Genomic DNA, 19,600 nt, shown 5'->3' on the forward strand with positions numbered 1-19,600 from the left:
ATGGGATAAAGAGTTGGCTTACAATCGCCACTTCACACAATACATAAATAAAATCATACATCATTCAAGAGTACACACATAGGTCCGACTACGGAACCAAAAGGACAGAAGACAACCCAAGTGCTAGATCCCTGATCGTCCCAACTGGGCTCCACTACTGATCAACAAGAAAAGAACAACACAACGAACAAGATCTTCATCGAGCTCCCACTTGAGCTCAGTTGCGTCACCTGCACTGGTATCATCGGCACCTGCAACTGTTTGGAAGTATCTGTGAGTCACGAGGACTCAGCAATCTCACACCCGCGAGATCAAGACTATTCAAGCTTAAAGGAAAAGGATGGGGTAATGAGGTGGAGCTGCAGCAAGCACTAGCATATATGGTGGCTAACATACGCAAATGAGAGCGAGAAGAGAAGCAACGGAACGGTCGTGAACTAGCAATGATCAAGAAGTGATCCTGAACTTCAACTTACGTCAAACATAACCCAGAAACCGTGTTCACTTCCCGGACTCCGCCGAGAAGAGACCATCACGGCTACACACGCGGTTGATGCGTTTTAATTAAGGTCAAGTGTCAAATTCTCTACAACCGGACATTAACAAATTCCCATCTGCCACATAACCGCGGGCACGGCTTTCGAAAGATAATACCCTGCAGGGGTGTCCCAACTTAGCCCATTATAAGCTCTCATGGTCAACGAAGGAAAAACCTTCTCCCGGGAAGACCTGATCAGTCTCGGAATCCCGGTTTACAAGACATTTCGACAATGGTAAAACAAGACCAGCAAAGCCGCCCGAATGTGCCGACAAATCCCGATATGAGCTGCACATATCTCGTTCATAGGGCACACCGAATGAGCCAGACGTCGGGTTGGCATAGACCCTGGTTGCCCAGGGGGCGCCGGACATCGCTCGGTTTGGACCAGCACTCGAAGGAGAACTGGCCCGGGGGGGTTAAAATAAAGATGACCCTTGAGTCTGCAGAACCCAAGGGAAAAAGGCTTAGGTAGGCAAATGGTAAAACCAAGGTTGGGCCTTGCTGGAGGAGTTTTATTCAAAGCGAGCTGTCGAGGGGGTCCCATAAATCACCCGACCGCGTAAGGAACGCAAAATCAAGGAACATAACACCGGTATGACGGAAACTAGGGCGGCAAGAGTGGAACAAAACACCAGGCATAAGGCCGAGCCTTCCACCCTTTACCAAGTATATAGATGCATTAAATAAGATAAGAGATATTGTGATATCCCAACATTAACATAATCCAACATGGAGCAATCTTCATCTTCACCTGCAACTAGCAACGCTATAAGAGGGGCTGAGCAAAAGCGGTAACATAGCCAAACAACGGTTTGCTAGGAAGGGTGACAAAGGTTAGAGGTTCTTGGCAATTTGGGAGGCATGAAAATAGCAAGTGGTAGGTAGCGCAGCATGGCAATAGAACGAGCAACTAGCAAATCAAAGATAGAAGTGATTTCGAGGGGTGGTCATCTTGCCTGAGATCCCGCAAGGAAGAAAAACGAGTCCATGAAGACGACAAGCGGACGAAGTCGAACAAATCCTCACAACTCCGGAACGAAACCGAAGCTAATGGGAGAAGCAAACCGGAAAGAAACAAACAACATAGTAAAACAACCCACACAGAAACATGGCATGATGCACAATCAAGTATGATGCATGTCCGGTTTAAAGATTCAAGGCAAGGCAAAGTGCAACAGACAACACTACAAATTAAGTGGAGCTCAATATGCAACGAGTTGCATATTGACGAAACACCACATTTAATTATTTAGTTCTCTCTCATTTATGTACCCAACAATTTTAAATGTTATTAACCATGGCAAGAGGTGAAGCATATGGAAACTACCTATTTAGGCAATTTAAATGAGGCCGGAACAACAAACAATAATACCGGAAAATCCCCATATGTCGATTAGCAATTTTAATGCAAACATCAATGTTAGACATTTTTAATGTTGTTATCATGATGCGGATGGCAATGCAAGTTTTAAGCAATTTTTATAAAACGTGGACATGAGCATGTTATGAAGCATTTGTTACCGTGGTGGAACGAAAAAGGGTGCCACGGCAACGAATCCGAAAATGATGCCACGGCAACATATCGGTTCCGGTAGTTCACGGAGATACCGGTGCAAAAGGAAGTGTGGCGTGAGCGTGTCATGCAAGATGGTGGGGTGATCCCGGTTACCGGGTGTCCCACAAGACGGTGGCAAGGAAACGAGGAACGCGCAAGCGACAACTGGGACACGGTTCGAACACGAGCAACTCATACATCACAATCATTCGTTCACGGGCGTCGTCTCGGCGGTTATACCTTCGAAGCGTGCATTTTCAGAGTGGCTCGGGTTCGACGGTAGTGGGAGTAGTGGCACACGTTCGTTTTCGGAGAGGTACTTGACGGGACCGAGTAACTTAGGGTCGACGGTAGTCGTTCATGTTCATAGCCGCACAAGTTTCCGTAGATGTTCGGGGTCACGGCGAGGAACTCGGCGTTTCGGTGCGGTGTAGAGGAAGTAGACGTTCTCGAAACGATCGTAGTGGAAGTAGTGGTACACGGCGATGGTAGTGGTACACGACCGTCGTGGTACTTGGCGAGTCCGCGTATTCGTAGACGTTCCAAGGTACTTGACGCATCAGCAGGTGTAGTCGTACATGTTCGGAGAGGATCTTGGCGCATCCAAAACGAAGCAACACAAAAGGGCCTCCGGTCTTGGTGGTCAACGAAGGGAGGCGGGCGACGAAACAGCAGCAACGAGCCGGCAGTCGGACAACGGAGGCGCTGGCAGAGGAGGATCGAGGCGCGGTGGAGTTTCTGGTGGTCGCAGCGCGCGACGAGGAGACGCGGGAGGCAGCGGGTACGGCGACGCCTCGCTGGACTTGGCGCGGCCGCGGACGAGGGCTGGAGGCGAACGGCGGGTTGGTGGCGACGAGGAGAAGCAGGAGAAGAGGCAGCGGTGAGGAAGTTCGCGAGGGCCATGGCGAGGAGAGGTGGACTTGACGCAAGCTCTCGGCGACGGGGCGTGGTGTAGGGGAGGCAGACGACATCCCGGACGGCAGCCGGGGGTGGATCCGGGCGGCGGCTGCGCGACGAGCTTGAAGAAGACGGCGGCTGCGGCGCGAGGCGACGCTCGAGGGTGGCCGGAGCCAGGCGGCATCGCCATGGGAGCAGCTCGGTCATGCATGAGCTCGAGACGGGAGGAGGCGCACGAGGCGCGGGCGAAGACGAAGGAAGAAGATAGAGGGCGGCCGACGACGGACTTCGCGCTGGTTGCCGACGGCAGGAGGCGGAGCGCTGGCGCGATGCGTGTGTGCATGTGTGTGGCGGCGCTGTGGGAGGAGGAGAGGGAGAGGGTGAGTGCTGATCGGGAGGGCTAGGGTTAAGGAGCAGGGGCTGGTTGGCCTCGGTGCAAATGGGCCTTGGGCCAAATGGAGCGGCTGGCTGCTGGACTCCCTTCTCTCTCACACTCTAAAGAAAATAAGACAAAACAGCGATAAGAAAAGAAAAGAAAGAGAGGTTAGGGTAAGAAGTTGGGCACGCAGATAATTTTCCCAGACTCACCAAAATGTGCTTGTTCCGAGAAAATAGAAAAGGCCATGATTGAAAGATTTAAATTCAAACTCATTTGATTTAAATTCAAATGATTTGAATAGGAAGTGAGGGTTGGGAAGGTCCAAAAATGTTCGGATTTTTGGTGGAGCTCCAGAATATGATGAAAGAATATATGGCAAGGTTGGAGACCAAGAATTAAGATAACAAAGGCATTGGGATAATTTGCAAGTGTGTTATGGTGATTTCCAAATTAAAGAAATATTTAATATAGCTCCCTAATATTGGGAGGATATGTTATAAAGAGAAGTCACCCTTCCCTCGATTTAAATGGATCGAAGATCCATACAATTTATTTAGTTGAGTTTTGATGCAAAGATTAATGACATGATGGCATGATGACATGATGCAATGCAAAAATAAAAGAGCAAGCACCAAAAGAAACACGCGGTGATCACGAAAATATGGAAGTCTTCTGAAGCGTCGGTCTCGGGGCGTTACAACACTCCACCACTACAAGAGGATCTCGTCCCGAGATCTAGGATGGCACCGGAGAAAAACGGAAGAGGAAGAGAAGAGGTAAAACTAATTGCTTCTTTGACAAATGAGTGAAAACAAAGAACCTTGAGAGGTCGCAAATCTTGAAGGAATGACACGACAGAGGTGAACAAAATTGAGAAGACTCCGGTAGAAAAGAGAGACAAGGAACACCATGAGAACCTTGAGGTTAAGTGACACAAAAGATATATAAACCACTCCGGTTAAAACAAGATAGAGAAGGAATAAGAATGATATAATTTGGACAGCACTCCGACTGAAAATGAAAGGAATTGAACATGATCTTGACAAGATGAGAGGATACTTGATGAAGTTAACAACACATTGCCTCCGGAACTAATGAAAGAATGGCACAAGGGGTAAGAAAGATTTCAGACAGCACTCCGGTTGAGGAAGGAGGCAAAACTAGATAAAATGAGAGAACTCGGATGAATACACGACACTCCGGCTAAACGGATAAGAAAGGAAAAAAAATTACATGATCTTGACAAAACAAGATGATTGGTCGAAGAGAGCAACGTCACAATGCCTCCGGGACGAATGAATAGAAGATAGATCGTCGAATAAGATAACGGAGAAGAAAATGACAACTTCTGCCACAAATGAGCTTGGAAAGCATCCTTCCAAGAAGGTTAAAACGGAGTTGTTGGAAAAAAACCAACAACAAAAGGATATGATCCTCGTGGGCTTATGGAGACATCTCAAAACATGAGGTGAAAATTCTACCACTAACAAAAAACCACAGATTGGATTGATATCAACAAGGAGACGAGAAACTTATTTCACCGGGAGGACAATTGAAGAACTTGGGTCATTTATAAGCACCATAATAGCAACATTCCTTAGGGAAGGCTTTAGGTGAAACATGACACAAGATAAATCCAACGAAGAGATTGGTGGATTTAAAATATCTCATTCTTGACAACATGTGAAACATGAAACGCGAACTCAAATTGTCAAGAATGACATAACACCACCTCAAATGATAAGGTAGAACGAATTGCACTTTATAATGCAAGAATGCTTGAGCTCCAACAAGAATCTTGAAGAACACTTCGAGAATGAATTAAATCCTTGATGAACCACCATGTATAGCCTCCATGAAGAACTCCGGTAATAAACGAATGATCAAACGAAATGGAAACTTGAAAAGAACTCCGGGAGAAGCCTTGCAATGATTAGATGAAGCTTTGAAAAGATATAATTGAAAAAACTTGGAACTCCGGAAAGAAAAGATGAACAACTTGGAACCGAGAATTTGATATCATGAACGAACTCCAAAAGAAAGGATTAAACACTTGGATGAAACAAGAATAAGAATTACGTTATGTGTATCCTTCACTAATTTAAATGGATGACAAGCAACGGATCTTGCATACTACTTATTCTCGTAGAAAGGATTAACATAGATATTGCGCAAACTAGTGAAGGTCTTCATCGAAACACCGATAGGATTGAAACAACGAATAAATTGATATGATAACGAAGGAAGAGAAATCTTGAACGAACCACTGTAAGAATTGAAAATGAAAATAGCAAAGGCACAATTCACCGGGAAGAATTAGAAAATGAATAAAGATACTTGACAGAATTTAGATACACGAGAACGAAGAGATCGTGAACTGATTAGAGGATATTTGAACGATGCACCGGAAGAATTCGAGAACGAGAGCTGAAAGCTTGAATGAATAATTCTGAGATGATGGGCTCCGAAGAATCAAACTGAAAAGACTTGTGAAATGCTCCGGGTGGGTGAAAAGAATTCCCTCAATTGAAAACAATTATGAGAGGATGGCATCAAGCTATAACCATGAATCCTCAAGAGAACGGACCAACATTTAGGAGAAATCCTTCTTCGGTCTTCAAATGTTGAGAATGATGATGCGAAACACCACCATGAATTGTTGAGATACTCCGGGATGAAAAATTAGAAAGGTTGAACCAACGATGAAAGAATTTGAAAGATCTTGGAGAAAGACATATGACTGATGAAAATTCGTTCTTACGTCAGACTTTGAAAAGAATTTGAGAATAACTCCAGAAAGAATTAGAAGAGTCAGGTAAGATCCTGGAAAAGACATGTGGGTTAGGGCCCACTCAAGAGAAACACCGTTGAAATGATAAGTTGAAAAGGAGATTGCACCGGTTGAATTAAATGGCTTGAATGAGATAACAACCTCAAAATAGCTTGAACAGATTGATAATGGAGACACAAATCTTCTGAGATATCTTTGGCACTCCAGAACAAATGAATGACGAGAAGTGGATGATTAAGAGGTGCACCGGCATGAGAAAACATTTGAAACGATGAAAAGAATACGATCAACACTGAAAGCTTGAATTGAATTCACCGGAGAAGAAAAAAAAATGAAGAATGATAAACTTGAAGCACATCTTCATGAGAACCACCGGGTAAGAATATTGATTGAAAAGAATGAAGGGACTTCACGTGAATAAAATGGATACTTGGTTAAGAAATCTGAGTGTTTCAAGAAAAAGGGTGGGAGGGCGGGAAAACAAAGGCAACTTGGGACGGATGAAGCAAACACCGTTGCAAAGAACTGAGAATTGATCTCGCGAATGTTGAAAAGATTGGATCCACCTGAAGAGAAGCACGCCGGTAGAAAAAGAAATTACCATGACAATCTCGATAATCAAGAAGGATTATCATCCACATAGAAATATGAGAACACCACTTAGAATAAGGTATGGAATCAACACTTGTCATTGAAGCAACTCAAATACCATAAATAAAACAAAGCAAAGGATTTGGCTTGCAGAATAAGCCGGAACAAACATATGATAGAGATTTCGTCCGAAGTTTTCGTGGTGGGGCCCACACGGGCTCGATCGTACAGCACCATCATGTACAAGGCAGTGCACATGACATACGAAGCGTCCCCGAGTCGGCATAGCCAAGGACTCTTTAAGACACTACGAGACCACTGTAAACCAACCGTGTACAGGCGGACCACTAGACGTCGAACCCCAATCTCATATCATGCATCTGTCGGAAAGATATCCTAAGAGCTACTTGAATTCCCACTTATAAACTCCCGAAACTTTCTGGTTATGCAATCAGGTGTTGGGGATACAGGGGACACAAAATATATCACCCAAACTAACAATACCTAGATCCAGTTGTATCCATCCGTCAACACATAACCAAGAAAACTCCAGAAATCGTTTACCTCAACCTTCGAAAAACATCCGTTATACAAGTTATGGCAATACTCCCGAACTCCCGCCCCAGTACTGGGTGGCGTCGAGGTGATCTCACCAACAACTGCATAAAAGAGATTTCGATGTCGGCGAAACTCAGGTATTCTAGAACTGCAACGATAAAATTGTGACGACAACACCTCGGATCTCAACTCCCCGGGACACTGCCACAACCCCTAAATGTCAGGAGGCACCAAGAACAATGTTCTCGTCACAAAACCATCGGAACGATTCCAAGATACCCGCGTGATCCTAAAAAAAATTTAGTGAAATTTGAGGAGAGAAGAGTCAAAACTTCTACGTCAGGAGGCCTCACCAGAGCGACGAAGGGACTGAGGAGTAAAAAGAATCCTACTCTCCGATATATATAATCCTAAGACTCAAAACATTTTTGTTCTAGACTCAACAACGCCAGCGATTCGATCAAGCAGGGGGCTCCTAAGTCGGGGATGGCTCTGATTACCAACTTGTAACACCCATGATGCGGCTATATCTCCCACGTGTCGAGGCACGACTTAGAGGCATAACCGCATTGTGGTTTTGTCGCAAGAAGGGTCATCTTCACACAATCCCATGTAATGAACAAGAATGGGATAAAGAGTTGGCTTACAATCGCCACTTCACACAATACATAAATAAAATCATACATCATTCAAGAGTACACACATAGGTCCGACTACGGAACCAAAAGGAAAGAAGACAACCCAACTGCTAGATCCCTGATCGTCGCAACTGGGCTCCACTACTGATCAACAAGAAAAGAACAACACAACGAACAAGATCTTCATCGAGCTCCCACTTGAGCTCAGTTGCGTCAACTGCACTGGTATCATCGGCACCTGCAACTGTTTGGAAGTATCTGTGAGTCACGAGGACTCAGCAATCTCACACCCGCGAGATCAAGACTATTCAAGCTTAAAGGAAAAGGATGGGGTAATGAGGTGGAGCTGCAGCAAGCACTAGCATATATGGTGGCTAACATACGCAAATGAGAGCGAGAAGAGAAGCAACGGAACGGTCGTGAACTAGCAATGATCAAGAAGTGATCCTGAACTTCAACTTACGTCAAACATAACCCAGAAACCGTGTTCTCTTCCCGGACTCCGCCGAGAAGAGACCATCACGGCTACACACGCGGTTGATGCGTTTTAATTAAGGTCAAGTGTCAAATTCTCTTTAACCGGACATTAACAAATTCCCATCTGCCACATAACCGCGGGCATGGCTTTCGAAAGATAATACCCTGCAGGGGTGTCCCAACTTAGCCCATTATAAGCTCTCACGGTCAACGAAGGATAAACCTTCTCCCGGGAAGACCTGATCAGTCTCGGAATCCCGGTTTACAAGACATTTCGACAATGGTAAAACAAGACCAGCAAAGCCGCCCGAATGTGCCGACAAATCCCGATAGGAGCTGCACATATCTCGTTCTTAGGGCACACCGGATGAGCCAGACGTCGGGTTGGCATAGACCCTGGTTGCCCAGGGGGCGCCGGACATCGCTCGGTTTGGACCAGCACTCGAAGGAGAACTGGCCCGGGGGGGTTAAAATAAAGATGACCCTTGAGTCTGCAGAACCCAAGGGAAAAAGGCTTAGGTAGGCAAATGGTAAAACCAAGGTTGGGCCTTGCTGGAGGAGTTTTATTCAAAGCAAGCTGTCGAGGGGGTCCCATAAATCACCCGACCGCGTAAGGAACGCAAAATCAAGGAACATAACATTTGTTACCGTGGTGGAACGAAAAAGGGTGCCACGGCAACGAATCCGAAAATGATGCCACGGCAACATATCGGTTCCGGTAGTTCACGGAGATACCGGTGCAAAAGGAAGTGTGGCGTGAGCGTGTCATGCAAGATGGTGGGGTGATCCCGGTTACCGGGTGTCCCACAAGACGGTGGCAAGGAAACGAGGAACGCGCAAGCGACAACTGGGACACGGTTCGAACACGAGCAACTCATACATCACAATCATTCGTTCACGGGCGTCGTCTCGGCGGTTATACCTTCGAAGCGTGCATTTTCAGAGTGGCTCGGGTTCGACGGTAGTGGGAGTAGTGGCACACGTTCGTTTTCGGAGAGGTACTTGACGGGACCGAGTAACTTAGGGTCGACGGTAGTCGTTCATGTTCATAGCCGCACAAGTTTCCGTAGATGTTCGGGGTCACGGCGAGGAACTCGGCGTTTCGGTGCGGTGTAGAGGAAGTAGACGTTCTCGAAACGATCGTAGTGGAAGTAGTGGTACACGGCGATGGTAGTGGTACACGACCGTCGTGGTACTTGGCGAGTCCGCGTATTCGTAGACGTTCCAAGGTACTTGACGCATCAGCAGGTGTAGTCGCACATGTTCGGAGAGGATCTTGGCGCATCCAAAACGAAGCAACACAAAAGGGCCTCCGGTCTTGGTGGTCAACGAAGGGAGGCGGGCGACGAAACAGCAGCAACGAGCCGGCAGTCGGACAACGGAGGCGCTGGCAGAGGAGGATCGAGGCGCGGTGGAGTTTCTGGTGGTCGCAGCGCGCGACGAGGAGATGCGGGAGGCAGCGGGTATGGCGACGCCTCGCTGGACTTGGCGCGGCCGCGGACGAGGGCTGGAGACGAACGGCGGGTTGGTGGCGACGAGGAGAAGCAGGAGAAGAGACGGCGGTGAGGAAGTTCGCGAGGGCCATGGCGAGGAGAGGTGGACTTGACGCAAGCTCTCGGCGACGGGGCGTGGTGTAGGGGAGGCAGACGAGGTCCCGTACGGCAGCCGGGGGTGGATCCGGGCGGCGGCTGCGCGACGAGCTTGAAGAAGACGACGGCTATGGCGCGGGGTGACGCTCGAGGGTGGCCGGAGCCAGGCGGCATCGCCATGGGAGAAGCTCGGTCGTGCACGAGCTCGAGACGGGAGGAGGCGCACGAGGCGCGGGCGAAGACGAAGGAAGAAGATAGACGGCGGCCGACGACGGACTTCACGCTGGTTGCCGGCGGCAGGAGGCGGAGCGCTGGCGCGATGCGTGTGTGCGTGTGTGTGGCGGCTCTGTGGGAGGACGAGAGGGAGAGGGTGAGTGCCGATCGGGAGGGCTAGGGTTAAGGAGCAGGGGCTGGTTGGCCTCGGTGCAAATGGGCCTTGGGCCAAATGGAGCGGCTGGCTGCTGGACTCCCTTCTCTCTCACACTCTAAAGAAAATAAGACAAAACAGCGATAAGAAAAGAAAAGAAAGAGAGGTTAGGGTAAGAAGTTGGGCACGCGGATAATTTTCCCGGACTCACCAAAATGTGCTTGTTCCGAGAAAATAGAAAAGGCCATGATTCAAAGATTTAAATTCAAACTCATTTGATTTAAATTCAAATGATTTGAATAGGAAGTGAGGGTTGGGAAGGTCCAAAAAATTTGGATTTTTGGTGGAGCTCCAGAATATGATGAAAGAATATATGGCAAGGTTGGAGACAAAGAATTAAGATAACAAAGGCATTGGGATAATTTGCAAGTGTGTTATGGTGATTTCCAAATTAAAGAAATATTTAATATAGCTCCCTAATATTGGGAGGATATGTTATAAAGAGAAGTCACCCTTCCCTCGATTTAAATGGATCGAAGATCCATACAATTTATTTAGTTGACTTTTGATGCAAAGATTAATGACATGATGGCATGATGAAATGATGCAATGCAAAAATAAAAGAGCAAGCACCAAAAGAAACACGCGGTGATCACGAAAATATGGAAGTCTTCTGAAGCGTCGGTCTCGGGGCGTTACACCGTGATCACTTCGGGAGGTGATCACGGGTATATACTATATACATTATATACATGACACATGTGGTGACTAAAGTCGGGTCGGCTCGAGGAGTACCCGCAAGTGATTCTGATGAGGGGGCTGAAAGGACAGGTGGCTCCACCCCGGTAGAGGCGGGCCTGGGTTCCTGACGGCCCCTGACTGTTACTTTGTGGCGGAGCGACAGGGCAGGTTGAGACCAGCCAGGAGAGAGGTGGGCCTGGCCCTGGTCGGCGTTCGCGGATAAATAACACGCTTAATGAGTTCTGGGTATTTGATCTGAGTCTGGCCATTTGGTCTATACGCACTAACCATCTACGCGGGACTAGTTATGGGTATCCCGACGTCGTGGTATCAGCCGAAGCTCTTCTTGACGTCAGCGACGGAGCAGCGCGCGCCGGATTGGACTGGAACGCCTACTAGGCTAGGTCTGCTTCCGGCCGCCCTCGCAACGTGCAGGTGTGCAATGGGCGATGGGACCAGACCCCTGCGCGCATAGGATTTAGACCGGCGTGTTGACCTCTCTGTTGAGCCTAGGTGGGCCTGCGACGTGTTGATCTTCCGAGGCCGGGGATGACCCAGAAAAGTGTGTCCGGCCAAATGGGATCGAGCGTGTTGGGTTATGTGGTGCACCCCTGCAGGGAAGTTTATCTATTCGAATAGTCGTGTCCCTCGGTAAAAGGACGACCCGGAGTTGTACCTTGGCCTTATGACAACTAGAACTGGATACTTAATAAAACACACCCTTCCAAGTGCCAGATATAACCCGGTGGTCGCTCTCTAACAGGGTGACGAGGAGGGGATCGCCGGGTAGGATTATGCTAAGCGATACTACCTGGAGGACTTCAATCTACTCTCTTCTACATGCTGCAAGATGGAGGTGGCCAGAAGCGTAGTCTTCGACAGGATTAGCTATCCCCCTCTTATTCTGGCATTCTGCAGTTCAGTCCACTGATATGGCCCTTTACACATATACCCATGCATATGTAGTGTAGCTCCTTGCTTGCGAGTACTTTGGATGAGTACTCACGGTTGCTTTTCTCCCTCTTTTCCCCTTTCTGTACCTGGTTGTCGCAACCAGATGCTGGAGTCCAGGAGCTAGAGATCCCGAGGATGATTCTACATGGAGTTCGGCTTCGAGGAGTAGTTAGGAGGTCCCAGGCAGGAGGCCTTGCCTTTTCGATCGTTGCTACTTTTGTGCTAGCCTTCTTAAGGCAAACTTGTTTAACTTATGTCTGTACTCAGATATTGTTGCTTCCGCTGACTCGTCTATGATCGAGCACTTGTATTCGAGCCCTCGAGGCCCCTGGCTTGTATTATAATGCTTGTATGACTTATTTATGTTTTAGAGTTGTGTTGTGATATCTTCCCGTGAGTCCCTGATCTTGATCGTACACATTTGCGTGCATGATTAGTGTACGATCAAATCGGGGGCGTCACAAGTTGCTATCAGAGCCAACTGCCTGTAGGAATCCCCCTTTCCAACTCCTTGGCCGAAGTCGAGTCTAGTCATTGAAAAACTTTTACTAACATGGCTGTGTGGCTTACGGGCCCACGTCGCCATTGGGTGGTATTAGGATCTTTTACTCCTTGTCTATACTCTGGGACTCTGACCTCTCTTCTATTCGGGTTAAGTGAATTTTGCTAAATCTAACATTAGGATCTCGTTATCGCTTTCACCCGGAGAGCCCCTTATTACTGATGATCGTCTGCTGCACGTGAAGACCCTGAAGATACTCTCCGCTGATAACCCGAGAACTTGTGTTCATCGCTTTTGCAATTCCCTTTCATCGATAAACTCCTATGGATAACCGCGTATACTCGCCATTCATACAATGTTTCCCAGTTGATCTTGTTATTACAAGATACCCCGAAATTATCTCTGTTGTTCCGAGAATCATTGAGCTTACTGCCTTGCTGTTCTTTGTCACCTGAATACCCCTACGGATAATTCTCGCACTTACCGAGTATCCGCTCATCCCCAGTGGATTCAAGTATATCACAAAAGTGTTCAGAATACCATTCGATCTTCCGAAAATCCTCAGGAGCCTAATGCTCTTGAAATTCTTGCTTACTAGCATTATGATTAATCCCATAAGTCGCGAAATCTTATTGGCACCCCTTGTCATTATCTTTTTGAGTCCATTGATTCAATATGTTGCGAATGCTCGCAATCCTCAATCAGATCCTAGAATTCATCCTTCCCACTCAGACATCATTTTTAACATGAGCTGGATCTCGACCTATCAAATTGCCATCGATTGTACCCCTAAGTCTACTCAACTTATCCATCCTTGATCAGAGCGTTGCTTCTGACCCCCGTGATTTGGAAATCATAATTCTTTTGCATTTGAACTTTGAGTTAGTTAGTTGTTTCTATAATCAGATCTCCTTACATTATTCTTCCTCTGGTTGAGTACCGATGCTCACATCAGATCCCTTGTGGACCATCGGTTCCTTTGTTGGATTTTATTCGACAGTGTCCTTCATATTGAATAACCTTGTGAGCCTTTCCATGGGTATATAATGCCTTTGGTAAATTGTGTCATCTGTTTTTGAACAATGCTCTTCTTTCGAGCTTGTAATATTTACTCCGAAGTTTGTGGTATATGTTCCAAAGATGCCTTGATGGGTTGAACCTATGCCTTTCATAATATGTGTGAACTCGAAAGTTTTCATGAGTCATACTCTTCTGGTATTTTGCCAGATAAAAATTTTCAACACTGCAACTTCATCAAACGCGAGAAGTGAATGAAAGGTTATGCATTGAAGAAGTGGGAGTCGACCTTGAACTTTGTGTTCATGCCCTTGGACACGATGTAGATCTTATCACTAAAAGCTTCTCTTAAATTAATTATTCCCTTGGTATAAGTTCATTTTATATCTGGGATCTGGCCTTTTGCAATCGTGGTTCCAACCATGTTCTCCTTTAAATACCATTTCTCGTACAAGTTGAGCACTTGTCTTCTGCAGAGCAATACCCCAGTCCAACCTCTACTTTGATCTACTGTCGAGCATTACACTCTGGTATCACAAGAATACCACGGAACTACATAACTTCTTATGAGTTCTTCGTCAACTATTATTCTCGCCAATTCCAATTTCCCTCGGGTTCTGAGTTATTAGTCACTCGAGAACACCGTTAAGTGAATTGATTCTGCACTCCGATTCAATATCTCTAAGTAATTTTCGTTGCTTATGATTTAATAACCCTTCAAGTCATTCCTAGCCCGATCGGCTATATCGTTATCATGCAACTTTTAACTATGCTATCTGGTCCTCCTTTCCTAAGCACGATTTTCGACAATGAGCTAAGCTTATGCCGATTTTCCTCGTCATATCATTTCGCCTGGAACAACAAGCCTGATTCCGAATTTGTGTCGTACCCCTGGTTCCAATAACTTTTCGCTTCATCATTCCTTTGACTTGATGTCATCGCCGATCGATTACCTCTTCATAAATTCTCGCTACAAATGTGTCGTGAACATCATCAACATTCTGAGCTCTTCCAAGATATCTATCGAATTCTGGATGAGAAATACCATCCTTGCCCTTGATGATTTGTTTTATCATTGACCATTTTATTGCCTTCCATTCAACACAAACTTGTTCGTGTTTGGTGTTGTACCTTGATTTCCTTGCTATCTAGCTTATGATATGTTCTACCTTGGAGTATTACCATCTTTTATGTCAAGTATGTCGTAAGAATTTCACCACCTCTTCAGAATTCTTGGTATGGTGATACTTCTCACCATCACCATTCTTTCTGGGGTCCTCGTGTTGATTCCAACCGGGGTACCAACAAGTGGGCGGTGCTGTTTGGATTCTGCCCTTCTAGCAACCCTATTCCTTTGAACTTAATGGTCGGACGTTCATTCTTAGACTATTGATTATTGAATCACCATTCCGACGTTGGTCGTGCAACCCAGCACATATTTCGGGTGCACCTTTCAACCAATGTTTAATTGTGTATGTTTTCCTCGAGCATACATCATTATACCATTTAAATTGACAAATGTTATCTCCTTGTTGACATACTTGTGGAAATCCATCTTTTGGAAATCTGGAGGAATTGTCGCTGAGTCCATCAGCCACCCCTCACCCTCTCCTTGATTTAATGATGAACTCTTCGGAACTCGCTTCCATAGTTCAATTCTCGAGAATCTTACAATGTCATCTCGACAATTTGTGTTGCACCTTTCTTCTCAGGCATCCTGAGTCTGAGTTATCCTGACACCAATCAGATCTGAATCTCGGTCAGATATGATGGTTGGGACATATTTCCAAGAGTTATAACATTGGTCTTATGTGACCCGGTAAGGTGATGTCATGCCTAGCACACCTGGCCAGTTGGCCCTATTGTTATAGATTCCTTTTCAGCAAGGTTATCCATTCTTCCATGAGGAAATTGTAAGACTTATTCTACAAACTATTCCTGATGGATCCTTTGTGATTTCAAAGTCTGATCTTCACCTGATGACCATGTCAATGCTATCTTGAAGCATGTCTAAGGTACTCCGATCTTCAATAAAAACATTTTAAGAACAATGCTAAATTTTCGTTATCAATTATTCAAACACCGTTCTTTGGGTAATGTCATGAACTTCCTCTTCCCTAACCTAAATGGTTCTCTTCTAACCATTGTCCTTGGGAAGGATATACCCCCCTGAAATATGTGTTTAAACACATTTTCCTTTCCATTGTTCTGTTTAATTTCATAACAAATTATCCTTTCCATTGTTTGGTTTGACCTTTCTTGAGATCTATATAATCTAAGCAGTAATAATTCACTGCTTATGTAAACACCTCGGTGTACAACTCCATCAGTGAGACCTTGTTACTATTGTTGATGACATCCCGGTAGCCACCGATGGACGAGAACTTTGCCTATTGGTCTGCCTCGTTCAACGAGCAGGAAAATAGTTCTCTTCGCCCCTCGCCCTTGGTACCGACGTTGTTGCCGACATATTTGACAGGCTACCCTTTGACATGCCTTGCTGTCATGACCGAGCAAGATGTCACCGCTCCTTCTACTCTTGAACCACATGGTGGGCCCATAACCCACAGTTCCACAGGATCGAAACCTGACTCTCCTGTACATCCATGTTTCGAAGTTATCCCTTGCGCTTCGTTTCGTATGTAATTTGCGAGCCACCTTCCTAGTGATCAATTCTGGTATCGGACACAATACTTATTCCTGTTGCTCTGAACCCCTTTCACACTCTGTTTCAGGCAATGAACGATTGCCTATCCGCTTGAAACTTCTTATTGCACCTTCTTACCTTGCTCTCGATGACTTTCTTGAATTTCAACTCGAGAGATGCCTCTTTGGCATGTTCACTGAGATAGTCCCCAAGTAACTATCTTGTGTAGAGCTACGTCCTTCCCGAGTCTTTCCACCTTACTCCACCCCTTAAATCTCGGGACAAGATTTCTTGTAGTGGAGGAGATTTGTAACACCCCTAGTGTCAAGCTACAGTAATCCTCTACTAATGAGGCCACATCACCACTGTTAGAGTTGCTAATCTCGCTTAGATTCAAATCTGTTTGAATTCAAATTTAATTTAAAGTCAAAATTTGAAGATTTCATAATGACGAAACTAAAATGTGCAAATGTGGCAAATAATTCATAAGTATTATTAGTGAAGTAACAGAGTTTTTATAAATTGTTTAAGTGCTCAAAAATTAAATGAAACAATGGCTTAAACAGTTATGTAAATTCCTTTTATAATTTCTAAAATATCAAACTATTTTATTTGAGTCGCAAACTTTTTGTGGCAGAGGGTTAAACTAAAACATTGATTTAGATGTTGGTCTGTTTTTTTTATTAATCTAAAATAGTGTAAAAATATAAATAAAACAGTAAAACAAATAAACAGAAACGTTAAAAGAACAATAAAAGTATATGTTAAAAAAAAGGAAGAGAAAAGCCCCTCCACTCCCCTGGGCCACTTGGCCCAGTTGGCCTGCTGGCCCAGCAGCCAACCTCCATCCCTCCTGCTACCTCGCTACAGTGAAGGCAGGGGGCGTGGAGGCCATCCGTCGGCTGACCGACGCCGTGGAGGCCATCTGCCGGCTCCCCCTCACCTACAAGACCACGGCGCCCCTCCCCCTCGAACCCTAGGACGCCCCTGCCTCTTCCGCCTTCCTCCTCGCGCCGCGCCTCGCTCTCCCTCGACGCGCCCGCTCGCCCGAAACCTCCGACGCCATGGCCGAGCCCGTCCACGCGACCACCATCGTCCCCGCGTGCTTGGAGCTTGACCAGGAGCTCCGTTCGCCTCCGCTGCATCGTCCACGAGCACCGTCCCGAGTTAGGACGCCTCCAAGCCTCGCCATCGTCTTCTTCTTCCCGTCTGCACCGCCACGGTCCTCGCCTCGATTCGTCGCCTCCCGAGCTCCCTCGGCCTCCCCGACCATGTCCCCGGCTCCATGGTGAGCTCCTCCCCTGTATCCCCCTTATCCCCCCCTCGATTTAGTCGCTGTATGCCACTGTCACTGCCGCGCCCGAAGTTTGTTGTGCGTGTGCGCTCGTCGCGCTCTGCCGAGTCCTGGCCGCCCCGGGGGCATTCCCTCGCAGCGCCCCACGTGCGCTTGCTGCGCTCGCGCCGCCCGCTGCTCCAAGCCGCCCCTTGGGCGCCTTCCCCTGCGCGTTGCTGCCGCTGCCGTCTACTGCTACCGCTGCTCGCCTGCCGGCGTTCTCCGCCGTCGTCGCCCCCAACCGCCCCGCCTCCATCACCGAGCCGCCGCGGCCGCCTCTGCTTCACCTCCGCCGCTCCTCGACCGGCTCCCCCGGGGCTCGGCCTCTGCCCCGCGGTGCCGCGCCCCGCACCTAGCCGTGCCCGCAGCCGCCTGGCTCGCCGCCGTCCTGCGCCACGCCGGGGACCGCCCTCGCCCCGCGGCCATCCCCTATGCGCGGGCGGGCTTCGCCCCGCACATGCCCGCTACACTGCCGCCTGTTTTGGCCCCCTGGGCCACTGACCCAGGGCCCCATGCCCCTTTTTCTAAAAAAATAAAATAAATGAATAATAATATAAAAATTAATTAATTAATTAGTTAATTAATTAATTAACTTAATTAAAATAGTTTAACTAAACTAATTACTTAGTTGGCCTAACTAATCTGTAATTAGTTAGATGTCTCAATGACAGGGGGCCCCACCACCTGTTGACCAGTCAAACCTTGACTGGTCAACTGGGTCCCCCTAGGCCCACCTGTCATCTCCTGGGTACACTTCTGTGTACCCTGTGCTGGGTGCGCATAGCATTTTTCCAAGTAATTTCGAATTAATAATAATTTCAGAATATTGCTAAAACTTTAGAAAATCATATAAAATAATCCGTAACTCGGATGAAAATCCTTTCTACATGAAAGTTGCTCAGAACGACGAGACGAATCCGGATATGGAGCCCGTTCGTCCGCCACAGATCCCTAACCTATCGAACTCGCAACTTTCCCCCTCCGTTTCATCTGTCCGAAAACGTGAAACACCGGGGATACTTTCCCAGATGTTTCCCCCCTTCACCGGTATCACCTCATACCGCGTTAGAACACGTCTAGCTCTGCCTGTTGTCCTGTTATGCACTTGCTTGCTATGTATTTACTGTTTCTCCCCCCTCTTCTCTTCGGTAGACCCCGTGACGATGTTGATGCCCCCGTGGTCGACTACGTCACCGACGACCCCTCCTTCTTGTCTGAGCAACCAGGTAAGCCCCCCCCCTTGATCACCAGATATCGCCTATTCTTCTCTATACTGCTTGCATTAGAGTAGTGTAGCATGTTACTGCTTTCCGTTAATCCTATCCTGATGCATAGCCTATCATTGTTGCTAAAGTTGTTACCCTTATCTGCTATTCTACTGCTTAGTATAGGATGCTAGTGTTCCATCAGTGGCCCTACACTCTTGTTCGTCTGCCATGCTATACTACTGGGCCGTGATCACTTCGGGGGGTGATCACGGGTATATACTATATACATTATATACATGACACATGTGGTGACTAAAGTTGGGTCGGCTCGAGGAGTACCCGCAAGTGATTCTGATGAGGGGGCTGAAAGGACAGGTGGCTCCACCCCGGTAGAGGTGGGCCTGGGTTCCTGACGTGCCCCGACTTTTACTTTGTGGCGAAGCGACAGGGCAGGTTGAGACCACCCAGGAGAGAGGTGGGCCTGGCCCTGGTCGGCGTTCGCGGATAAATAACACGCTTAACGAGTTCTGGGTATTTGATCTGAGTCTGGCCATTTGGTCTATACGCACTAACCATCTACGCGGGAGTAGTTATGGGTATCCCGACGTCGTGGTATCAGCCGAAGCTCTTCTTGACGTCAGCGACGGAGCGGCGCGCGCCGGATTGGACTGGAACGCCTACTAGGCTAGGTCTGCTTCCGGCTGCCCTCGCAACGTGCAGGTGTGCAATGGGCGATGGGCCCAAACCCCTGCGCGCATAGGATTTAGACCGGCGTGTTGACCTCTCTGTTGAGCCTAGGTGGGGCTGCGATGTGT

At 47.3% G+C, this 19,600-nt stretch overlaps 1 protein-coding gene across 1 annotated transcript in view; it reads left to right on the plus strand.

Moving 5' to 3' along the window:
* The window catches only part of LOC141021704 (uncharacterized), a 152,270-nt gene extending 134,337 nt beyond the window's left edge, over positions 1–17,933 (plus strand). Inside the window, exon 3 of the mRNA XM_073497559.1 lies at positions 17,611–17,933. Within this exon, the coding sequence (XP_073353660.1) occupies positions 17,611–17,933 (323 nt within the window). The remainder of the gene's footprint in view (positions 1–17,610) is intronic.
* Positions 17,934–19,600: the final 1,667 nt, after the last annotated feature.

The sequence above is a fragment of the Aegilops tauschii genome, chromosome 4, assembly GCF_002575655.3.
Source record: "Aegilops tauschii subsp. strangulata cultivar AL8/78 chromosome 4, Aet v6.0, whole genome shotgun sequence".
Taxonomy (NCBI): domain Eukaryota; kingdom Viridiplantae; phylum Streptophyta; class Magnoliopsida; order Poales; family Poaceae; genus Aegilops; species Aegilops tauschii.